Source organism: Notolepis coatsorum (genome assembly GCF_963971535.1).
Source record: "Notolepis coatsorum genome assembly, chromosome: 11".
NCBI lineage: Eukaryota > Metazoa > Chordata > Actinopteri > Aulopiformes > Paralepididae > Notolepis > Notolepis coatsorum.
Genome location: NC_140175.1, coordinates 87021735 through 87047173, shown reverse-complemented (window position 1 = coordinate 87047173; position 25439 = coordinate 87021735). Strand labels below are relative to the sequence as shown.

Sequence of the window (25439 nt, the reverse complement as noted above, 5' to 3'; positions counted from 1 at the left end):
ACTGTTTCACTTTTGTTTTGTTTATGAAGCTAATCCTTCATGGTATTTTTTTTTTAGGAAGCCTACTCTGTATTTCCTTGGGATTAGTTCCCAGTGAAGTTCTCGTCGAAAGAAAGTAAGAAAGAAAGAAAGAAAGAAAGAAAGAAAGAAAGAAAGAAAGAAAGAAAGAAAGAAAGAAAGAAAGAAAGAAAGAAAGAAAGAAAGAAAGAAAGAAAGAAAGAAAGAAAGAAAGAAAGAAAGAAAGAAAGAAAGAAAGAAAGAAAGAAAGAAAGAAAGAAAGAAAGAAAGAAAGAAAGAAAGAAAGAAAGAAAGAAAGAAAGAAAGAAAGAAAGAAAGAAAGAAAGAAAGAAAGAAAGAAAGAAAGAAAGAAAGAAAGAAAGAAAGAAAGAAAGAAAGAAAGAAAGAAAGAAAGAAAGAAAGAAAGAAAGAAAGAAAGAAAAGAAAGAAAGAAAGAAAGAAAGAAAAGAAAAACAAGTACATTCATGGTCAGATCTGGATACCATTAACTGAATGTCTATTACTTATTGTTCTGTACCATATTTTGTCAAGAGAAGAGAAGAAAAGAAAAGAGAAGAGAAGAAGAGAGAAGAAAAGAGAAGAGAAGAGAAAAAAAGAAAAGAAAAGAGAAGAGAAGAGAAGGGAAGAGAAGCCCTGACAGAATCAGAAACTAATTGTGAACAGGTTGATGATGTCACCAAAGAAGATACCACCAGTCTCGGTGTGTGCCCTTGAGAAAGGCACTTAAACGTAGACTCGGTAATGCTGTTATACAAAGGAGCCCCGCTTGGTATTGCACTTTGTTGACTTTTTCTGTTTTGGCCTGATGTGTGGGTTGGAGTTTAGTAACTTATTGTACTGTGAATTTCTCCAGACCTCTCTTGGCAGAGTCTGAGATGTGGCCAGCAGTATCAACCCCTCCCCTATACCCACTGAAATACAACCCACACATCAGATAAAAACATGGTGTCATATTTTGACTAGAGGTCACTGTTTGACAACATGACAGATTCTACCTTTAACACCCCACCAGCATTCTGAGGCTGCCGCTGTGCAGCTGACAACACCTTGTTTGTTTACTTATATTACTATATGTTTATAAGATAAGATAAGATATTCCTTTATTGATCCCATTGGGGAAATGCGGGTGTCCTAGCAATATAGCAACAAGGTCACCAAACTATGAAAGACCCGGTAATTACAGATGAATGTTGGAATAGAATAGAAAATAATAAAATAGCATAAGCATCAGATAAGCATAACTCATTGTGTATGGTTGTGGATGGCTGACCTGAGGATATTCTGAGAGATCTTGTTTTGTAGAGTGGTTATCTGTGTGTGTGTGTGTGTGTGTGTGTGTGTGTGTGTGTGTGTGTGTGTGTGTGTGTGTGTGTGTGTGTGTGTGTGTGTGTGTGTGTGTGTGTGTGTGTGTGTGTGTGTGTGTGTGTGTGTGTGTGTGTGCGCGCGTGTGTGTGTGTGTGTGTTTACTATTTGATGCTTGGATTTATATGTATTTGATATAAATTATACATCATTGTAAACATCTGTGTGTGTGTGTGTGTGTGTGTGTGTGTGTGTGTGTGTGTGTGTGTGTGTGTGTGTGTGTGTGTGTGTGTGTGTGTGTGTGTGTGTGTGTGTGTGTGTGTGTGTGTGTGTGTGTGTGTGTGTGTGTGTGTGTGTGTGTGTGTGTATGATGGAATAAAAGACATGGGGCTACTGATAAGTATACTGGCAAATGATCACTCAAATGATTGGTTATCAGTCTAGCAGTGGTTGGCCTATTGTGGCCAGGGCTTACAGGGGCCTAAGCCCAGGGGCAGGGGGGGGGGGGGGGCAATGGTGTTGGTTCAATTAGAATGATATAAGAAAGATTGGACTATCATAATATATTGGAAATAATGTTGCCTGTGTAGAGTGTGATCACAGTAGGCCTACGTGTATTATGTTCCTACTGACAAACAATATTCTCTGGATGAGGACACTTTAACAGATTTGTTTTGACTATATTTCATTCAGTTTTAGGGACAGACATTTTATTTCAGTTTTCTAGCAAAGTCTTAATCTTAGAAAAAAATAAGGTTTATGAGCAAGCTGTCATGTTTTTTTCCCTGCTACCCACGCCCCACTTTGTGGAGTTCTCTCTCCTGGTTGGATGAAGTGGGAACGGGAGCATTTTGCTTTCTGTTTACTGCAGTTTTACTGTTTACTGTTACTGACCACACACTCTATATCAGTGATGGCTGTCGGAATGTAGAGATACTTAACACTTATTTTAACAAAAGAAATAGCACTTACAGCACCTTTAACCACAATAACCTTGTCATGGACACTTTATATTATATTATATTATATTAAAATGTATTATCATTATACAGCACAAGTACAGTACAACAAAAATAAGTTTGGCATCCAACCAGAGTGCAGATGTAACAGTAAAGTGCAATAGAAATATACAATGTGCAGGTGATTAGACTGGGTATAACATTTACAAATTAATAAAAACTCAGTACTATTGAGTAATAGTGCTAATCAGATGTAGGTACATAATCGTAGTATTAATATGTACCTAACTTGGGCACTTAACTGAAATCCACATTAGATAACATTGAAAATAGTACTATTTGAATCAATGCTGAACATGACAGCAGAAGTGAAACGTGCAACAGACGTGAAATGTGGAACAGAACAGCAGGAGGACAAACAAATACAATGGTTGCACAGGTCGTCTAATGGACGGGGCTGAGCTTGTTGGTGTGGTGACAGGTTGAATTTGGGGAGAGCCCCCCTAAAAAAACAACATAGCCCCCGGGGCCCATAGTGGACTTAATGCGGCCCTGATTGTGACCAGTCCAATTGGACTCTGTGAATCACATGTATCATCTGTGTTTGGAGTTTGTGTGTGAGCTTACTTTGAATATGTACATTTGTGATTTTCTTTTCTTTTTGTAAGTCCACACAAGTGTGTTTTTGATTTGTTGTTAACAAAGACCGAAAATAAACTATTCATTCATTCATTCATTCACGAGAGAACATTATGTTAGAATCTATTTCATCTGCTCCTAGTGTTCATCTTTACATTTGCTGCGTGACATTGGTCCCATCACAGATCAATCTAAGAAATATTTCCTTTCAAACAGTACTAGCTACTGTCTCAAAATACTTTTGAGGGATAACAAATGCATCACAATTTTCTATCTGAAATGGCAGCGACTCATATGCTTGTATTAAAAAAGAACATTGGTCTATTTTCTTATTTAAAAACGAATAATAACAAATCATTGATCAAAATGGGCTAAAATACACATCGCTCTATTATTCATGGTGACTTTCTCCTAATGGTGTTGTGGGAACTGTGGATCTACATATCACACTGCCCCCTTAGGAGAAGAAGATTATGATGAAAAATACTATTTATGTACAATTGAAATTGACATGCATCTTTTCATATATATCCCTCCTAGTTACACGTCGTACACGCACAGTCCTCTGCACATATCCATTTCATCAGAGAGGTCAGAGAGCAGGGGTTGCCCAGCAGTGCAGCGCCCCTGGAGCAGTTTGGAGGTTCTGTGCCTTGCCACCCTTCAGTCACCAGCTCTCAGACCCTCCTGTCAGTGCCAGATATTGAACCAGCAACCTTTCGTTTAATGGTCGTTTACCGTTGGTTTACCTTGAGGTCACCCTGCTGTTGCTATTGCTTTTAGATACAGAATAGATATAGATAGAATAGCCGTATAGCCTTAAAGGGATAGTTCAAATTTCTTTACATTAAGTTGTATGAAATGAAAAGTAGTGTATTGGAAGCAAAGCTATTTGTTTACTTACTGTACCAAGTCCCATGGTCGGAGTTCTGCTGAGATCTATTCTATTCTAAATTCTAACAAATATAAATAGGGGAATGTATAGTAGTTCACGAAGAAATACACCTTATCAATTTAAAACATTATATAAAATGCACCATTTAAAACATACTGTAGTGTGTGATTGGATGGCATGATGTGGGCAACATCAGGGTGGGAATAGTGTGTCAGTGTTTTGTTTTTTCACTTGAGCCCCTGCCCCCCAAGATGTCGGTGCACAACCTTGTGGGTTATTGTGTTCCTTCGGAGCCTACTATTACACACAGTGTCATTTTTAGTTTGGTTGTTGTTGTTGTTGTTGTTGTTGTTGTTGTTGTTGTTGTTGTTGTTGTTGTTGTTGTTGTTGTTGTATAATTTCACCAGCAGGGTTGGTCAGACTCAGAGACCCTTGTTTCGATGAATTAGACCCTTGTCCGGCAGTGTGGCTACATGAGTAGAGCTCCGGACTCATGATCAGAAGATCACCGGTTCGAGCCCCGAGCAAGGCCGTTGTCGGAAAGTGGTGTTGTTGTCCAAAAGGGGGCACTCTGTCCTCTCTGGACTAGTCACTAGTTGCTGCGAGTGCCGTCCCTCAGATGAGACGCTAAACCGAGGTCCTGACTGAATGTCGGTCATTAAAGAACCCAGGACGCCTATCGCAAAGAGTAGGGGGTTCCCCGACGTTCCTGGCTGATGTCTCTGACATCAAGGCCACCTAATCATCCCTTCCCCTTAATTGGCTGATATCAATCCCTGCCTCCTGAGCCTTTCAGCCATTGTGTAGTGTGATGTGTGCCTGGTGCCAGTGTATGGCAGCCATTGAGCCTGCCTAGCCCAAGGTTGGGTACCAGTGGTGGTGAAGGAGGCAATTTCCACCCTACATTGTGGGGAGCGCTTTGAGTGTCTAGAAAAGTGCTATATAAATGTAATGAATTATTATTATTAAGTAGGTTCAGTGCCTTGCTGAAAACTTCAATGTAGATTCACGCTTGCTGTCTGTCATGGAACCTGACACCTCAGAGATCATACAGTGACTCTACAGGCCTCCCTGCTGTCAACATACTGTATGGCTAATGAGTTTGTTCTTACAGCAAATATCTCCAGAAGGGGGTCCCCAGAAAAATAAGGAATTGTTTCCCCCCATAATTCTTTCATATTATATAAGATTATTATGCAGGTATATTCAGACCGATGTGTATATAAAATTATGTAACGGTTGTGACAACGTCACCTTAAACTTCGATGCCCCGAGTGGGAGTCGAACCCCCGGTATCCCTCACACCGCGGGCCAAGCACAACACGACGCTATACCAAGAGGTGAACTTCACTACTTTGCAACGTGTCTATCTGTCTTTGATGATGTGAGAGTGAGTTTAAACACCTATGCACACGCTACTCACTACCCCAGCCCTGTCTTGACTGTGCTTCACGATATCATCCGTTACACTCACCCTCTCAAACTCACTCCACTCCACCCAAGGCACTTCGATGCCCCGAGTGGGAGTCGAACCCCGGTCTACGTTTTATTTCATTTTATTATTACTAGTGTGTGTGTGTGTGTGTGTGTGTGTGTGTGTGTGTGTGTGTGTGTGTGTGAGAGAGAGAGAGAGAGAGAGAGAGAGAGAGAGAGAGAGAGAGAGAGAGGAGAAGAGAGAGAGAGGAGAGAGAGAGAGAGAGAGAGAGAGAGAGAGAGAGAGAGAGAGAGATGAGGAAGGGGCAAGAGAGAAAGATAGCTGGGAGAGTGTGTGAGAGAGAGAGAGGGGGGGGGGGCCCGGGGTGTGAGTCCTCAGCCCTTGTGTGGGTGAATGTAACAAGTTCCTAGCGTTTTCTTTCCCCTATTATTTCATGCACACTTTATTCATTGTTTTAAATTATAATTTTCTTTAAGTTATTTTGTGCATCACTCTGTTTTGAATTTGATGCAAATTTGCAATGCATGAGGGTCATCCTTTTGTGTTAAATGGCTGCATAAAGAAAGCATTTGTTGACTCTCATGTTGATAAGAGTATTAAAACTTGAAAAAGATCTGTTTAAGGTAGATTTAGAACAGATAAAAAATATGCGATTAATTTGCGATTAATCGTGAGATAACTATAGACAATCATGCGATTAATCAGATTAAATATTTTAATCGATTGACAGCCTTAATATATACAGTACATACTGAAGGATATCACTTTTCTTTCTGATAAAGAGACGACGTTTCCAGTACAGTCTTTTGTTCGGATGCATTAACGGGGGGAAAGAGTGTGACAGCCAGTGCATGAGAGGACAGAATTCCACCGAACGATTGCTTCAACATCAACAATTACAACACAACGTGGAGACTTCAGAGAAGGGCAGATGAAGGCTGATGAAGGCTGATGAAGGCCAAAAACACTGTTTTCTAACAATACAGCACTATTGTACATGCTATCATACAGAGTTATATGGGTAGATTATACTACCTACCGCAAACTATAGTCTACCCATATAACTCTGTATATATATATACACATCTATCTGTACATACCTGCATATAATAATTTTTACATATCTGTAGATAGTGATACTATATCTATATCTGTACATACAGTATCCCTTACGTACTCTTACACTGCTGGCCAGTGTGACTTACTACCATAGTGACTTTATATACCTGTATCATTGTACATATTAATACTATAACACGTTAAATACATCTGATTAGCACTATTACTCAGTAGTACTAATTTATCTATTTTATACCCAGTTTAATCACCTGTAAATTATATATTACGATTGCACTTGGATGCCAAACTTATTTTTGTTGTACTGTACTTGTGCCGTATGACAATACATTTGAATCTAATCTAATCGAATCTACTATGCCAGAAGATAACCCAATGAAAGAATGACCCAAAACAACGACTCCTGTTATAGGTCCACTCTCTCCACTGTAATCGCTCCATCTACAGTAGTAGTATTAGTAGTAGTATCGTATTCTGTCCAATAATTCAACAGCAGTTTCTTAACACTAAATCTTTGGTTGGCATCAAATACATTGAATGAAATGGGGGTCTGTGGTCTAATGCTTGTGGCCCTTGCCATGCTCTGAGCAACATAGTTATCTCATGGTGTGGTCCCTAATACACTTTGATATAAACGACATCAGTATTCTAAAGGCCTGTTGATGGGGCGAGATATAGATCATCCATTCTCACCTTGTCTCATAGAACGGCTGTAAAGAAAGAGTTGTCCTGTAGAGAGATTTCTCTGCAGAAGTTGGAGCACCGGTCCAAACTAATTGTCTGTGCGCTCTTGCCTCCCTTAGGCTATATGTTCAAACTACAGGCAAAAGTGACCCAAGTCTGATTTATGTTTAGCTCATTATGTGACTCTGATCTTTTATTTTTTTTCATGGCTGTGTGAACAGCACAAATCACATGGAATCTGATATTTTCAATTCTGATATTGATCACTTTCATAATGTGGTCCTCCTGCTAAATCAGATACAGGTGAGATGTTTTGCAAAGTGACCTCAGTCTGAACAGTCATGCGACTTTCACTCTATAGATATATGTCCCAAAAAAATCGTTGTTGTTCATTTGCACATGCGGTCAGTTCAGGAGCGTGACCAGTTCACACTGGAATCTGATATTGGCCACGAGTCATATAAATAATAATGTGAACAGCCAAACAAAACAAATCAGATCTGAGCAACACATCTGAATATAGCACTTGAATGAATGAATGAATGAATGAATGAATGAATGAATGAATGAATGAATGAATGAATGAATGAATGAATGAATGACAACTTTATTTAACAGATTGCAGAATGGGTACAATACAGTACGGCTCAATACACACAATTGTTAAGGGGATGCAAACCAGAGAAAGACTTTCGTCTTGTTTACATCAGGGTCCCCCATTTTCAATTCATCATAACATATATGACATACACGACATACATGACATTTATGGCATAGGGACATACATGACATACAGGTATTTAGTACTGTTACATATACGATATTCAAATATACAGTACTGTTACCCATAGATCCTGACAGAGTATACATGATGGGGGGTGCTTTATTGACACATGACAACGCATATTTGTATGTAATATTCTTCACCTGGATAATATGACTTCTTCAAACCGACCGCCTCGGGCTCTGCCTCCCCTTGTAATATTATGGCTTTCTTTACTGTACAAACTACACGGAGTGGTCTCTACGTTTCAGTGGCAAAGGCGCGCATCCACCGAAAGGGGTGGAGCTCAGATTTTCCTCCAGAAGTCCTGTTTCTGAGCGCCCTGCTCCCGCAGTCACTCCATCACAGCCTCGCCGTGCGGGTGTAGTGAGTGTGTGACACCTTGTCAATCGCTCAGTTTACGATCGGCGGCAGTTCGTTGTTGTTGCCCATTCGTGTTCGTTTGGAAGAAGGGTTCTTTTTTACGGTGCGTAATTATAGAGAGACGCGTCCATTTTTATGCAATTGTTGAAACTTGTGAGAGTAGTAGTAATATCGTCGGCTGTGTGTTTTTGTGTATTCACCGTCAACGTTACTGCAGGTGATGCGCTGCAACTTTTCCAAAAAACCAAGAGGCTCCGAGGAAGCGCACAGTGCGTGTTGTTGTTGACTGACGTCCGTCCGCCCGTCTTACCTTGTTTGTTTTAGGGAATTGTTATCGGATGATCGCTGGCTGGTCGATGATGATGGGATGTTGAAAGTTTGAAGGAAGACGGGAGCAGCGAGGAGGACGATGCCAGGGAGACAGGCAGCACGGAGCACATCGGTAGCTTAGTTGTCCGACAGTCGGTCGTGGAACGCAGCGCAACGAGGAGCGTCTCCATCGACTCTACTTTCCTGCATGTGTCCGGCGCGTCTCTGCTGGACCACCGTCTCCATGCGTGGTGTCCTCTAGTTGAAAAGTGAAAAGAGGGAAGATATTCCCTGAAGATTTTTTGTTTGTATACATGCCGAGTCGGACATAGCTCGACCCCGCTCCACCTCTCTGTCCTCTCATTGATGCCCGTTCTGTCGGACAGTGTTGCGCCCGCAGCAGACAATTGAAATCCTCTCCCAACGACGCGCATTGATTGTGCTGCGGCAAGACATGGACGATCAAGCCCGCATGATGCAGGCTCTGAGCGGGGTGACTCTGGCCGGACACTCGGTGCAGGGGGGCGGCATGGGACTACCGCCGCCGCACGTCCACGAGGGCACCGACGGGGGGGACGGCCGCAAACAAGACATCGGGGACATTCTTCACCAAATCATGACTATTACCGACCAAAGTCTGGACGAAGCGCAGGCAAAGTTCGTCCCTTTTAATTATACAGATAATACATACACAAACGATTTCATGAGGCGATCGGAAATTGATTATTAGCCCCCACTGTTCGATTATGGTGTACAAAGGGGTTATTAGTACACACGCAATAAAAGCGTTATACATCCCATCTGCTTGGTAAACTTTTGGAAATTGTTAGACATAATCTTATCACTTTCCTTTGCACTATTGAACATGTCAGCCGATCTGTTTCTCTTCCATTTGCTTGCAAGTAGGTAGATTTATATATTTTTTTTGAAATATTATAAAGTTCCTTTTTTAGCTTAACCTGCATGCATTTCAGGATTTCAGTCTATATGGAAATATGAGTGGCCTTATTGGAGAGTGGTCGCTTTTCATTCCATGCTTGTTTACTGCTCCAGGCTATAGTAGCCCCCATGTCGTAGGAAATTGTAGCATAATTCAGTTGGGGTTAAGAAAGACGTACACTTCGATTAGGTTTGAGTCTAAATGTCTCTCTATCTTTTCACCTTTATTGGCGTAGGAAACACGGATTGAACTGTCACCGGATGAAGCCTGCGCTCTTCAGTGTGCTTTGCGAAATCAAAGAGAAAACAGGTGAGAGGACGGATTCATTACCTCGCTCGGTCGTGCAGGGTTAAGCTACTGCGTTTGGTCGTGATCATCCTTCTGTCTGTGCACTTTCCCACCGCCACTGGCACCGAATGAAGGATATCTAATGTCGTAGGAAACTCGTGAAATGCCATTAAAGCACGTAGGCCAAGGCTACTGGAAAATCCGCTTGTGTCAAAGGGGGAAAAAAACATTTCACCTTTCTCCTCTCAATAAGCACATCATTTGCAATTTAACAGCCTACTCCTCTTTGTAGACTAGACCATTTTTGTGTTATAGGATTAATTCTGGAATAATTCAGTCCACACAAATGTCATCCAGTGTTATATATATATATATATATATATATATATATATATATATATATATATATATATATAAATTATCCTAGTTATTGGGTAGAAATGAGTGTAATTAGAAATAGTTACACAAACTGCATGATACAAGATGTGGAGATTGTGAAAGTATTATAGGCTAAATCCTATAACTTAACATATCTCAACGGTATAGTTGTATGAATCAGGGACAGTGGTTCACTGATTGGAAAAGCGAATAGCAGAGGATAGGCACCAAAACCAAACACATGGCCAGATATACTGATATACTGCACTGATAAACTGAATATTGTCACTGGTGAAAATTCCCCTCTCAAGGTACTACTCTGTGTGTGTGTGTGTGTGTGTGTGTGTGTGTGTGTGTGTGTGTGTGTGTGTGTGTGTGTGTGTGTGTGTGTGTGTGTGTGTGTGTGTGTGTGTGTGTGTGTGTGTGTGTGTGTGTGTGTGTGTGTGTGTGTGTGCAACTGTGCATGCATGTGTACTTGTGTGTGTGATATTGTGCATTGGTTGTCTGAAAAGAACGAAGAAAAAGAAAGAGAGAGAGAGAGAGAGAGCGAGAGAGAGAGAGAGAGAGAGAGAGAGAGAGAGAGAGAGAGAGAGAGAGAGAGAGAGAGAGAGAGAGAGAGATGATACATGGCCGGGTCCTTGTAGCTCTTTGACAGTTAGCTTATAAATCACCCCAAAAATCTGCCTTTAAAACCAGTCTTGATGTCCAGAAATCTTAGAAGAAGTATTTGATCAAATACATTTGATTTATAATTTTCAAATCTGTGTTGAATTGTAACTTATGTGGCACAGTCACAATGTGCTTAGTTTTCTGTTTTCTTGTATACACACACACACACACACACACACACACGCACGCATGCACGCAGGCACGCACGCACGCACGCAGGCACACACACACACACACACACACACACACACACACACACACACACATACATACATACATACTTACATGCATATGTGCACACACACACACACACACACACACACACACACACACATACATACATACATACTCACATGCATATGTGCACGCACACACGCGCGCACGCACGCACGCACACACACACACACACACACACACACACACACACACACACACACACACACACACACACACACACACACTCACACTCACACACACACACCATGGACCACCAGCTAGATACGGCTAACATTATGTAGTAACTAATAAATATATATTAAGTTTAGTGAAAAACAGCAAGACAATTTTAATACAACACGCAAATCACTGGTAACCCGAGCCTGTTATTGTTACTGACAATAATTCTCCATGAAATTGTCTCTATTTGTGTTTTTAACAAAAACACATTTTTGTTGTTTTTGTTTTCCACTGAACTTGTAAGAGCAGCCGAGGGGCTGCTTCCAGCCCGCGTGGAGCAACACAGCGCTGCATGCCGTGGTGCAGCTAGGAGAAGGTCTCGCTATTCTACAGCGCAAGCAGAGAGTCAGGAATCCAATTCCATGTAGCACTCACTGGAAAACAATCAAATGCATTCACGCCATAGTTTTGTTCTTTATTACACTTTTATTTTTTCTCATATTCCTTTTTAGACGTTGGGTGTAAATCACCTTTACTGTGCGAGCCGGCGTGAGAGCTGTAGGTGTCAGCGTCTTCAGGAGAGCTCTGGTTGTTAACTGTGATTGGTCTTCATTTTTTATTTTATTTTATACCATTGCCGGGGACCGCTGCCTGTACAACTCTAGGAAGAGAGATGGGGCTGAATATTATGTATCTATATGTGTGTGTGTGCGAATAGATTCGATAATATACCTGAATATATTTCCCAGTGATTCAATTGCTACTATATACAGTTTATGGTCTGCGGGAGAGAACGCTATAAGAAACCTGAAGAAATACTATATGGCAGCAGACCAACGACCAAAGCTGGTGAGACAAAGATGAACATTGTCTGTTTTGACTTCATACAATGTTGTATATTTTAAGAGAACCCTTTTTTTGTTGCAAAGGTCACCCTCAACGCTATTTTAGGGTGTTAGACAGTGCACTGTGTGTGTGTGTGGATCTTGAAATGCTTAGAATGGGGATTGTGTGAGGAGGATACAGATTGGCTCTTTGTTCTTAGTGAAGCCTGGAGGATTGGGGAGGAGGAGGAATTGGATTTGAAGTGTTTGCCTGGTAACCATGTAAACAAACGTTAAAAACTGTTTAGGGAGCGCTGCAGGAGAAAGATAGAGGTGGGCAGGAGTATATAGGAGAGAGAGAGAGAGAGAGAGAGAGAGAGAGAGAGAGAGAGAGAGAGAGAGAGAGAGAGAGAGAGAGAGAGAGAGAGTTTGTGAGAGCGTGTGTGTCGTGTGTCTGGTCGAGACTTGTGTTGTAGTAGATAGAGAAATAGAGAACGTGAGAGATTGCGTGTGTGTGTGTGTGTGTGTGTGTGTGTGTGTGTGTTTCGCGGGTTGCTCACACAGTTGCTCAGATGAAAGGAAGTAATTTCTGTGCCTTCCCTTTAGAATATACACAAATCCTAATCATCATCATTTTATAATTGTAGAGGCCACAATAATAATAATTTCTTTCTTTGCCCACGGCCACTAGTGGCCATGAGTAGTGCCATGTGGATATAGAAAGATATAGATGGACAATATAGTGGGCAATATAGGATATGGAAGGCTATAGATCTGTAAATCTTCTATAAATAAATTATATAATAAATTATTTTTAAGTTAAGACTCCAGTGAGAATGCAGAGTCGCCCCATCTAATTTAATGGCACTAATACACATTTCTGATCCCAAATGGGTTTTTTCTACTTACCACACTCACTGGGTTAAGTCCTCAATTAGTGAAGACAATTATTCCAATTTACACACATTCCACTTTGTTCCTCTTTTAATAATGCACAGTAATTTGGGTTTAGGGACTAATAACAATTGTCTGTATCCTATAGAAGGCTAGTATCTGGCTATAAAAGCTAATTAGAGTAATTATGCTTCTAATGAACTCATTAAGTGTTGCATTTATGGGACGTCAACGAGCGCTTATGACAGTTTAAGGGGGAATTAACGTGGCGATCGTCTGAACCAGACCCCGTCGGCGGGGACACGAATGAATCTCAAAATATACTTTGAAAATAGACGAAAGGGGAGTTTTTATTTATTTATTTATTTCGATTGTAAACTATTATATAACCGCTAGTAACGCTACCGGTTAAATTCTGAGCTACTGCACAGGAGTTTTGTGAAAACCTCTCCTGAGGACAGTGGTGTCTGTAGCCTAGTTGCATAAATGTTTGCTCAGGGGAGGAGGATGGGGGCTGGGTGATGGAGGTGGTTTTCTATGTGTTTTGAAAGGGAAATCTAGGCAGTTTTCTACAATTACGAGCCCTAGGCATTATTTGCTGTTGTCCTAGATTCTTTCACTTTGATGTGCTAATTACGGTGTTGTTACCGCAGGAGAAGTCAACACGGCGCGAGTTGAATTCGTTTCTCGGTACTTAATGCAGGAGGAAACCGATCTCTCTCCGTACGGCGGTGGAGCGCTCTGCAGTCAGCCGAGACGTCCTTTCATCTCACTCACACTCTAGTCCAGCACACACACACACACACACACACACACACACACACACCTACACACACACACACACACACACACACACACACACACACACACACACACACACACACACACACAGACACACACACACACAGACACAGAGACGCACACACACACACACACACACACACACACACACACACACACACACACACACACACACACACACACACACACACACACACACACACACACACAATTCAAATTTTCCTCCCAACTGCAGGGACCCCCACACACATCACAAAAAATTTGCATTCCGCCAAACACACAGATTCATAATGGCATTCCGTATACGTTGGCGCTCGGCTAAATCAATTGTGGGCTTAGATTGTAATAAACCGAAGTGAGGGCAATTGAAATCATTAAGTTGATTTACCAGCCGAGTCAGATTGAGGAGGTAAGCAGTTCTTAAGCCTGTGGGGGACATTCTGTCTCAGGGCAATCAAACAGAGAGCTAATGAGATGAATAAATCTGTCCGCGTGTTCATTAGATAAAGTGTGTGTGTACTGTACCACCCACCACAAAAACAATATAATAATACAAATAAAGAATACAGTAACGACGACGATGATGATGCCGCTGCTGACGATGATGATGACGATGATGATCGTTATGAAGATGATAATGATAGTAACATTGTTTATGTGTAAATGGTAAAAATGTCTAAAGTAAATGGCTAAAGTATTATGCGCGTTGGCGTCGATACACCCCGTGTAGCAGTATCACGCGGTCAAGCGGTCCCTTAACCCTTTCACTACCACACTGCCGAAGGGTTAACCCTTTCACTGCGACAATACAGAAGGTTAACCCTTTCACCGCCACACGACAAATGGTTAACCCTTTCACTACCACACTACATAAGGTTAACCCCTTTCACTACCACACTAGGTAGTGAAAGGGTTAACCCTCTGTAGCGTGGTAGTGAAAGGGTAAACAACAGGTAGCTACAGGCCCGCACTCCTGCTCTGGTAGCGGGGGCCTGGCACCCGCTGTGTGGCTCTTTGACAACTGGTAACGGCGGACCTTATGAGCCAGTGGGTCGGAAAATGGGACCAGAGTGTGAACATTATCGGTCCGAATCCCTGATGTGATTTCTGATGCTCGTCGGAGCACAGCGGGAGGGAGCGGCGTCGGCGCGGTCTGTTATGGCTGGGGAGCAGCCGAGCGTGTCCTCGTGTTCAACACGGACACCTGGTAATTTCTCTCCGTCTCTTACTCGGTTCTGGCCGGGGGGGGCAGGTTGCTCTAGATTTTACGTGAGCTGTTTCCGAGGCGTGGGGTCGGGGCACATTCTCCGTCTGCTCCATGGCCTGAGTAATAACTCTTAAAATCTCACCTGTGTCTGTGTACATGCTCTCCGTGTAAAAATGTAAAACAAAAAAGCATTAATTCTCCTCCAGTCGTCACATTTTCTCCTACTATCGTGGGGTTTTCTCTCTCCTACAGTTGAGGCAAAAACACCTAATTCTGTAATTGTTTTCATTTTCTCACACATACGGCTATGTTAATGAGCTTCTGTGGCAACTATAGCGTCGCAATTAGCATCCTGCTACTATTTTTTAGCAGGTTAATTGCGAGAACGTTCCGCGCCGCGACATCCAGCTTGTTAATTAGGCTTGACAGGGATGGTGAAATTGCATTCTGGAGGCGGTGGTGGCGGCTTGAAGCGACTGGCCGTCAAGTCAAAGAGCTGGAATTGATTAGCACCAAGGGTTACACGCTAGCCGCAACGCTGAGGTAGCTAACGATATGCTGTCTTGACTTAAACGCACAAGCCTGAGGCTCATTGTGTTGTTGCTATATAAACCGGGGGTTAACCGGGAGGTCACAACATATCTCTTAACAGTGACCTGCATATGCCCCCGCGCCTTACATTATAGCACTTGATTGATGAATGATGAGGGTTGGGTACAGAATAATCTTTTTGTTATTACAGAGTTAAGTTCCGAAAAAGGTACCATTGGTTACCGGTACTACAGAATTCCAGGAACTGGTACCGGTACCGTTAGCGGTTCAGATGTGAACGGTACCCAACCCTACCCTATGATCCCTTTAAACATTTAATTTCCATTTCAATTATTTCAACTTGTAAGACACTGAGGTTACTCTCATTTACAGCGACGACGAGCTTACAAAACAAGACATAGTTGATCAGCAATTTAATACATGTATAGGCACAATAAATAAGAATAAACAATAGAGCAAACCCCAGGAACCCTAAGACTAACCAAACAGGATGTGAACAGGGGACAGAACAACACACAGATGTGCCTACAGTACACCTTACTGTAAATTGTACCTAAATTGTACCTCATCCCATTTCTGCTTTGCACTATATAGTACTGTACATTAGTACACTGCATAGTATTGTATATTATATGGTAACTCAGAACATTGTACATATGTCTATACCGAACACTGTGACCTCATTTTCTTCTTCTAAAATTACATGCTATACTATGTTATTTGATACTATCTTGTCTAGCACAGTCTCTGGAGCGTAACAGTAAGAAGCATTTTGTATGAAAGTATTCTGTACTTCTGTATGACAACTATTAAAGAAACTTGAGTGTCAGCCGGCGCACGGTCGCAAACAGGGCTTCAGCATTTGAAAATAGCCTGTCAAGGAGAAACGGCGATATGACTAATTCAGAGATTAATCGTCGCAGAAAAAATAGGGCCCGAGCACATGTTTTGGTGTTTTGGTTTGAACGTGTGACTTAACCTCGGTGGCGCTGCCCCCATTGTTCACCCAGAGAGAGGTGTGCGACGTGGGCCCCGGCGCTGCGGGGAGAGAGACCAGCCTCGGCCAATAGTGCTCCATCAACGTCTCCGCTTCTTAAAGCGCAGGGCATCAGGCCTGATGTATTTCCTGGTCGGAGTGCTTGTAGCTCACGCGGCTCCCGCCATAAAGGAGAAGCAGCTGATGAATAGACCTGTCTCAAACCCTGCCCCTTTTCTTGATCCTCCAATCACAACTGTCGCTTACCTCGGACAAACTTGGTTTGTCCGAGGTAAGCGACAGTTGTGATTGGAGGATCAAGAAAAGGGGCAGGGTTTGAGACAGGTCTATTCAACATCGCCCTCCCCGACGCTCCCCCCTCCCCTCTCCTCTCCTCTCCCATTCTCCTTCTCCCCTATACCCCCTTGCCTCCCCTCCTCCCCCCCACCCCCCCGCGCTCAGGTTAACCAAATTGTGCTCAAGTATTGCGGCATTAAATTTTCATTTCTGAAAAGTAAATGTTCCGCCCCGGCGTCGGGCGGCGCTTTCAATATTTTACACCCCCCCCACCACGACACGTGTATCTGCAATAAGTGCCGTTTGTGATGCGTTGTCATCCATAATTTTGTCACCGGGGATAAAAGCTTTCGAGTGCACCCAGCCGACACGGGTCTTAAGCCCATATATTTTATGGAGAGGAATATGACATTAGCAGCAAGGCTGTTGAACTTTTCCCTGAATCTGTTGATGTGAGCAGGGGGCCATTTCCTCCCTTTTATGATGGATTAAGGAATTATTTGATATCTGTCCCCCCCCCCCCCCCCGTCCCGCCGCACTGTAACAAATACACAGCCGCGCAGGTCATTCTATCTTCGCTCAGCATATTACAGCCATTTGTATCCAGACATTCTGATTCTCCCAACATTTATTCATGTTACGCGCACAGGCCTCGTTCTTTTTGCAAATGCATGCATATGGATTGTGATGGTTACGTGGGGGTCTTCCACACACACACACGCACGCACACACGCACGCACGCACACACGCACACACGCGCACACACACACACACATACACACACACACAGACAGACAGACAGACAGACAGACAGACAGACAGACAGACAGACAGACAGACACGCACGCACGCACACACACACACACACACACACACACACACACACGTGCACACACACACACACACACACACACACACACACACACACACACACACACACACACACACACTGAGGCTGAAGGATCCGGTATGTCAAAATATGAGCCCGTTTTGTCTTTGTGTAGTTAACGCTTTCTCGGTGTGTGTGACAGCGCTCCGAGGTGGGGGGCAGGTCGGGGGGCAGAGCTGTTGCTGTGGTTAACTGTGAGAGGGGCAGAGGGGGGGGGGGGGCAGAGGGCTTGATGAACAGACAAAAGCAGAGGCGGCGACAACGGTACAGTAGAAGACTGCTTCTATTTTTAGACTCCATATTTCATTAGGTCTACAGTTTGCTCTGCAGGATGAAACCCTGCAATACCCGAATTCTCTCTCTCTCTCTCTCTCTCTCTCTCTCTCTCTCTCTCTCTCTCTCTCTCTCTCTCTCTTTCTCTCTCTCTCCAGGCTCTCTTAATCAAACATCACATGTAGGAATGGCACGTAATAAAACTACGCAGGGCAAATATTTTTGCCATTTGAGCGACCGCGTCTTCTGTGGAAGATGTCACTTTGATTTAAGTTGGTGGGAAATCAGTTTTCTTGGCTAACTTTCAGCTTTACGTACGGGTCTTCCCTAATCAGTCAGTGTCATAATAACTGTGCTGCCTCTGTTATGAAAATATTAAAGGAGGACAATACAATTCTCCTTTCTGTCTTTCTGATACTAGATACAAAGTTCCCGTGATTGTTATGATGTTTTGTTTAGCATTGTGCTAGTAGGCCATGTGAAGATGACATATGAAGGGTCTGTAGAGAAAGAGAAATGCTGCAAAACACACAACAATGGCCATATCATACATAATGCAAATATTAAATATTGTGCAAATAATTGTTTTTAATTCTAATTTCCTAATTTTACACAATTAAAATGCTTTCGTCAGTGCTCACATTCAGCTAACTGCCGTATGAATAATTAAAGCAATTGATTATGTTAATGTGGATGTAAAAAAGAAAAAGAAAAAAGGGTCAGTGGATACAGAGTGGATGAATGAAGAGAGGCTGGCTGGCTGGTTGACTGGCTGGCTGACTGGCTGGCTGATTAGCTGGCTGGTTGGCTCGCTGGTTGACTGGCTGATTGGCTGGCTGGCTGATTAGCTGGCTGGTTGGCTTGCTGGTTAGCTGGCTGGTTAGCTGGCTGGCTGGTTAGCTGGCTGGCTGGTTAGCTGGCTGGTTGGCTCGCTGGTTAGCTGGCTGGTTAGCTGGCTGGCTGGTTAGCTGGCTGGTTAGCTGGCTGGTTAGCTGGCTGGCTGGTTAGCTGGCTGGCTGGTTAGCTGGCTGGTTGGCTCGCTGGTTAGCTGGCTGGTTAGCTGGCTGGCTGGTTAGCTGGCTGGTTAGCTGGCTGGTTAGCTGGCTGGTTGCATTGCTGGCTGGTTGGCTGGCTGGTTGGCTTCTGGCTGGCTGGTTGGGTGGCTGGTTGACTGGCTGGCTGATTGGCTGGCTGGCTGGTTAGCTGGTAGTTGACTGGCTGGTTGGGTGGCTGGTTAGCTGGCTGGTTAGCTGGTTGGTTGGCTGGCTGGGTGGCTTCTGGCTGGCTGGTTAGGTGCCTGGTTGGCTTGCTGGCTGACTGGTTCTGGCTGGCTGACTGGTGGGTGCTGGCTGGTTGGTGCTGGCTGACTGGTGCTGGCTGGCTGGTGCTGGCTGACTGGTGCTGGCTGGCTGGTGCTGGCTGGCTGGCTGGTGCTGGCTGACTGGCTGGTGCTGGCTGACTGACTGGTGCTGGCTGGCTGGTGCTGGCTGACTGGCTGGTGCTGGCTGGCTGGCTGGTGCTGGCTGGCTGGCTGGTGCTGGCTGGCTGGCTGGTGCTGGCTGGCTGGCTGGTGCTGGCTGACTGGTGCTTGCTGGGTGGTGCTGGCTGGCTGACTGGTGCTGACTGGTGCTGGCTGGCTGACTGGTGCTGACTGGTGCTGGCTGACTGGTGCTGACTGGTGCTGGCTGGCTGACTGGTGCTGGCTGACTGACTGGTGCTGACTGGTGCTGGCTGACTGGTGCTGACTGGTGCTGGCTGGCTGACTGGTGCTGACTGGTGCTGGCTGACTGGTGCTGACTGGTGCTGGCTGGCTGACTGGTGCTGACTGGTGCTGGCTGACTGGTGCTGACTGGTGCTGGCTGACTGGTGCTGGCTGGCTGGCTGACTGGTGCTTGCTGGGTGGTGCTGGGTGGCTGGCTGGCTGGCTGACTGGTTGGCTGGCTGACTGGTGCTGGCTGGCTGGCTGGCTGACTGGTGCTGGCTGACTGGTGCTGACTGGTGCTGGCTGACTGGTTGGCTGGCTGACTGGTGCTGGCTGACTGGTGCTGGCTGGTGCTGGCTGACTGGTGCTGGCTGACTGGTGCTGACTGGTGCTGGCTGACTGGTTGGCTGGCTGACTGGTGCTGGCTGACTGGTGCTGGCTGGTGCTGGCTGACTGGTGCTGGCTGGCTGGCTGACTGGTGCTGGCTGACTGGTGCTGGCTGGCTGGCTGACTGGTGCTGGCTGACTGGTGCTGGCTGGCTGGTGCTGGCTGACTGGTGCTGACTGGTGCTGGCTGACTGGTTGGCTGGCTGACTGGTGCTGGCTGGTGCTGGCTGACTGGTGCTGGCTGGTGCTGGCTGACTGGTGCTGGCTGGCTGACTGGTGCTGGCTGACTGGTGCTGGCTGACTGGTGCTGGCTGGGTGGTGCTTGCTGACTGGTTGGTTGGCTGACTGGTGCTGGCTGGCTGGCTGGCTGACTGGTGCTGGCTGACTGGTGCTGACTGGTGCTGGCTGGCTGGCTGACTGGTGCTGACTGACTGGTGCTGGCTGACTGACTGGTGCTGGCTGACTGGTGCTGGCTGGCTGACTGGTGCTGGCTGACTGGTGCTGGCTGACTGGTGCTGGCTGACTGGTGCTGGCTGACTGGTGCTGGCTGACTGGTGCTGGCTGGCTGGCTGACTGGTGCTGGCTGGCTGGTGCTGGCTGACTGGTGCTGACTGGTGCTGGCTGACTGGTTGGCTGGCTGACTGGTGCTGGCTGGTGCTGGCTGACTGGTGCTGGCTGGCTGACTGGTGCTGGCTGGCTGACTGGTGCTGGCTGGCTGGTGCTGGCTGACTGGTGCTGACTGGTGCTGGCTGACTGGTTGGCTGGCTGGCTGACTGGTGCTGGCTGGCTGGTGCTGGCTGGCTGGTGCTTGCTGACTGGTTGGTTGGCTGACTGGTGCTGGCTGGCTGGCTGGCTGACTGGTGCTGGCTGACTGGTGCTGACTGGTGCTGGCTGACTGGTGCTGGCTGGCTGGCTGACTGGTGCTGGCTGACTGGTGCTGGCTGACTGGTGCTTGCTGGCTGGCTGACTGACTGGTGCTGGCTGGCTGACTGGTGCTGGCTGGCTGACTGGTGCTGGCTGACTGGTGCTGACTGGTGCTGGCTGACTGACTGGTGCTGGCTGACTGACTGGTGCTGGCTGACTGGTGCTGGCTGGCTGACTGGTGCTGGCTGGCTGACTGGTGCTGGCTGACTGGTGCTGGCTGACTGGTGCTGGCTGGCTGACTGGTGCTGGCTGGCTGACTGGTGCTGACTGGTTCTGGCTGGCTGACTGGTGCTGGCTGGCTGACTGGCGCTGGCTGACTGGTGCTGGCTGACTGGTGCTGGTGCTGGCTGACTGGTGCTGGCTGGCTGACTGGTGCTGGCTGGCTGACTGGTGCTGGCTGGCTGACTGGTGCTGGCTGACTGACTGGTGCTGGCTGACTGACTGGTGCTGACTGGCTGACTGGTGCTGGCTGGCTGACTGGTTCTGGCTGGCTGACTGGTGCTGGCTGGCTGACTGGCGCTGGCTGACTGGTGCTGGCTGACTGGTGCTGGCTGGCTGACTGGTGCTGGCTGGCTGACTGGTGCTGGCTGACTGACTGGTGCTGGCTGGCTGACTGGTGCTGGCTGGCTGACTGGTGCTGGCTGGCTGACTGGTGCTGGCTGGCTGACTGGTGCTGGCTGGCTGACTGGTGCTGGCTGACTGGTGCTGGCTGACTGACTGGTGCTGGCTGGCTGACTGGTGCTGGCTGGCTGACTGGTGCTGGCTGGCTGACTGGTGCTGGCGCTGGCTGGCTGACTGGTGCTGGCGCTGGCTGGCTGACTGGTGCTGGCTGGCTGACTGGTGCTGGCTGGCTGACTGGTGCTGGCTGACTGACTGGTGCTGGCTGACTGACTGGTGCTGGCTGACTGACTGGTGCTGGCTGGCTGACTGGTGCTGGCTGGCTGACTGGTGCTGGCTGACTGACTGGTGCTGGCTGGCTGACTGGTGCTGGCTGGCTGACTGGTGCTGGCTGACTGACTGGTGCTGGCTGGCTGACTGGTGCTGGCTGGCTGACTGGTGCTGGCTGACTGACTGGTGCTGACTGACTGGTGGGTGCTGGCTGGGTGGTGCTGGTTGACTGGTGCTGGCTGACTGGTGCTGGCTGGCTGACTGACTGGTGCTGGCTGGCTGGCTGACTGGTGCTGGCTGACTGACTGGTGCTGGCTGGCTGGCTGGCTGGCTGACTGGCTGACTGGCTGGCTGGCTGGGATCTGTGTTTGGACTGGAGATGTTTCTCTGTCCCCAAGGAGGCTGAATTATCGCCACCATAAAGCATTTCTGGAATTCCTCCTTTCATCACTGTCCCGCCATCCCTGTCCCTATGTGATCTCTGTGCCACATGTCACCACATTTCACCACTAAATTGAAGGGGGAGAAACCGCTGTACGAGAGAAAAAAAATTGAAAAAAAAGCCAGCAACTCCATGAAAATTTTATCAGCGTTTTCTACCGCTTTAATAAGACAAATAATTCTCATTGGCTGGCAGGCTGAGGTTTTCTTATATTTAATTCATTATAACCGCTGTGCTCGTGGAGTGTGGGCTCTCAGTACACTTCACTTTGCTGCCTGCCAAAAGGCAAGAAAAAAAAAAAAAAAAAAAAAAAAACTTAAAAGGGGGCCGTGTAAAAGGCGTCCAGAGCAGATCTAAGGCCCTCTATCTGTGAAAGGCAAGCTGCCGCTGGGCTTTGAAAAATAGCTGGAGGGATTATTTTATTTGAGGATGTTTATGAGAAGCTTTATGCATCACCCCCTAAAAGCAGAACACTTTGCTCTGGGGGAAAATAAAGTTTTAGACCTGTTTGAGAGAGCACTGGTCTAGGTCGTCCTTGTTGCCGAACGCTGGCATTTTACAGTGTTTTACTGTGAAAATGTTAACAGGCATTTTCGGGAGTAAATAAAAATGTCTGTTATCAACTATTCATGTCCTGCTGCTTGTGTTTGAGTTGGATTCTTGCGCCTCAGTGGAAAATAATGGGCTGGAACCGACCAGAACAGGACTTCATGCAGCCGGGTTGGACATTTGTTTTGGCCTCACCTCCACAACGATTAAAAATGCAACAGCAGACTATGTCCAGAGCTGTGCTTTGAGTAGCTGCCTCATATTTGGTTCATCCTATCGCTTTCATTTGGAAGTCACAATTGCTCATTTACTGTACATATAAGTCATATTCGTTGTCAAAATGTAGATTTTTGCCAATTTTTTTTTTTTTTTTTTTTCATATTTGACTAGAGGTTTTATAATCTGTACCACATGTATGTTCTTCTTCTGTTGAAGTCGGCGGTGTTGTTTGGGAGCCGTTATGGGCCATGTGTAATACAGTCATATTGTGTAAGATAAGATAAGATATTCCTTTATTGATCCCTTTGGGGAAATTCTGGCATTATAGCAGCATGTGGGAGGGGGGAGGTACAGGTATGGGCAGGGTAATAGTAGAAAGACATAAATATAGGCAAAGTCTTAGTATGAGAGAAATAAACAGTGTAAACAAAGGTGAACTGGTCTATATATGCTTTATCGGTTATAATTACGTTACAATAAATATAGGCAATAAAGAATTTGTATCTAAATATATACTATGTGTAAGAGAAAAAGTGCAGTATACACAGTGTACACAAGGTGCAGTATACACAAGGTATCCTAACTGGCATGATATACGTCATACATTGTAGTGTGTAGTGTGTAGTTCCATAGTATAAGTATTTATAGGTATGTTAGACTTTCTTTTGGCAGTGGGACAGGGTTTCTTAATTGAGCACTTCTCATCATTAGGGCATAAGTATCTTGTATTTTACTATAAATTGTAATAAAATGTCTTATTGATGAAATAGGTTACAATGGCCTTATTCCAACCTTGAGGTCATTTATTTTTTCTTCAAAAACATGGTTTGGCAACACAATATGCAGTGGAGCAAACCGTAGCTTAATAGTAGCAATATTATTTCTGTTCAATTTACCCTTTATTTATTCTCCAGCTCACTCTCGTGTTTTGAGGTGTGAGGAGTAGAAGGCACACAGATTTCGACTGAGTAGTGATGTACCTCACTGTTCTCCCAAACCCCCTGCATTCATCTCTTCCATATGAAAGGAATGGAAAGATGGCAGCCAGCCAATAGTTGCTGGTCAACGTTATCTTAACCCTTTCACTGCCACACTACAGAAGGTTAACCCTTTACTATCACAATAGTGATAGTAAAGGGTTAACCTTCTCTGTAGTGTGGCAGTGAAAGTGTTAACCTGCTGTCGTGTGGCAGTGAAAGGGTTAACCTGTGTATTGTCGCAGTGAAAGGGTTAACCGTTTGGTAGTGCGGCAGTGAAAGGGTTAACACTGAAAACTCCTGTTTTTCACACTCCACAAAAGGGTTCAGGTTTGAAACGATTTGAGGTTCCCCGGGCTAATGTTATAATGGGCAGTTTGATGGTTTTATGGAACTGAAGAGATTATTTTTCAAATATGTACAAGAGTACAACTGCGCTTGATGGACGATGAGGGACATGTTGTATGTCTTGTTCTGGCTCTTTTTAAAACGCTAAAGATCTTTTCTTTTTTTCTTTGCCAGCAACATATGTCATTTTCTCACACAGACTCAAAGAGCCTTGTGTTATTGTACCACATGTCATCGTGTGTCTGTCTACCTGTGTTGGTGCTTTGCAAGACAACAAGCCAGGGGGAGGAAATTGAACTTGACTTTGAGAGAATGCTGTGTGGTGTCAAGTTCTAAATTACACAGGCTATCTCTCCACATAGGAGTATGAAGGGAGACAGTGGGTATCCCTGGAGTATTCTACAACTTCTCAGATAACTGCTATCTGTCATAATGATTGATATATTCACATCATGCCCACAACACGTTTTTTTTGTTTCTCAACTGAAGGAGAGGTGGTTTGTAGAACAAATATATTATTGATATATTCTTTGAAATTTGAAAGTGCAGTTGTACAAAATGTACAAAGGTTCCTTATTTGACACAAATGCTTTGATGCTAATTTCAGCATCTGTTGCAATGCTTCTGTAACATTTGGTTTGCATGTGATGGAAAGAATAAAATGAGCAGAAGAGCAAAATAAATGAAGTTTTAAGTTGAGCGAACTCTTTCAAGCTGTTGTCACACACGGCGCAAGTGGAATTATTCTGGTGTGCATGTGTGGGAAGCCGTGGCGGAGAGGCCACTGGATAGGTGAGGATTTTCACACCACACTTCTCCTTTTCTAATCTCCACAGATCCACTTTATGTTTATCACCCTTTTTATAACCGTGAAATAAAGGTGTTAAAGTGAACAACTCCAAAGCTGTTAGGCGGTGATTATGGCCAAAGGGGGATGTTGCGGGAAGAAGCTCTCTAGGAATGGGTGGAAATAAATGATTCTTGAATTAATTCTTCCCACAGAGCCAAACTGTGGATAGGCTGTTCCACTGGTGTGAAATGTGGGATTCTATAAAAGAAGCGAGTGGACGGTTATGACGAGAGTTCTGCCACTCTTTCACCGTTTTTTTTTTACAACGGATCTCTCTCCTCGGGACGTTAATTGCTTCACAAGAT

At 45.2% G+C, this 25439-nt stretch overlaps 1 protein-coding gene across 1 annotated transcript in view; it reads left to right on the top strand.

Annotated features, from left to right (window-relative positions):
- The first annotated feature begins 8146 nt into the window (after positions 1 to 8146).
- Positions 8147 to 25439, top strand: part of LOC311237177 (pre-B-cell leukemia transcription factor 3-like) — a 93781-nt gene continuing 76488 nt past the window's right edge. The window contains exons 1-2 of the mRNA XM_084324986.1: positions 8147 to 9122; positions 9641 to 9714. Coding sequence (XP_084181112.1) covers positions 8920 to 9122; positions 9641 to 9714 — 277 coding nt within the window. The 5' untranslated portion in view covers positions 8147 to 8919. The remainder of the gene's footprint in view (positions 9123 to 9640; positions 9715 to 25439) is intronic.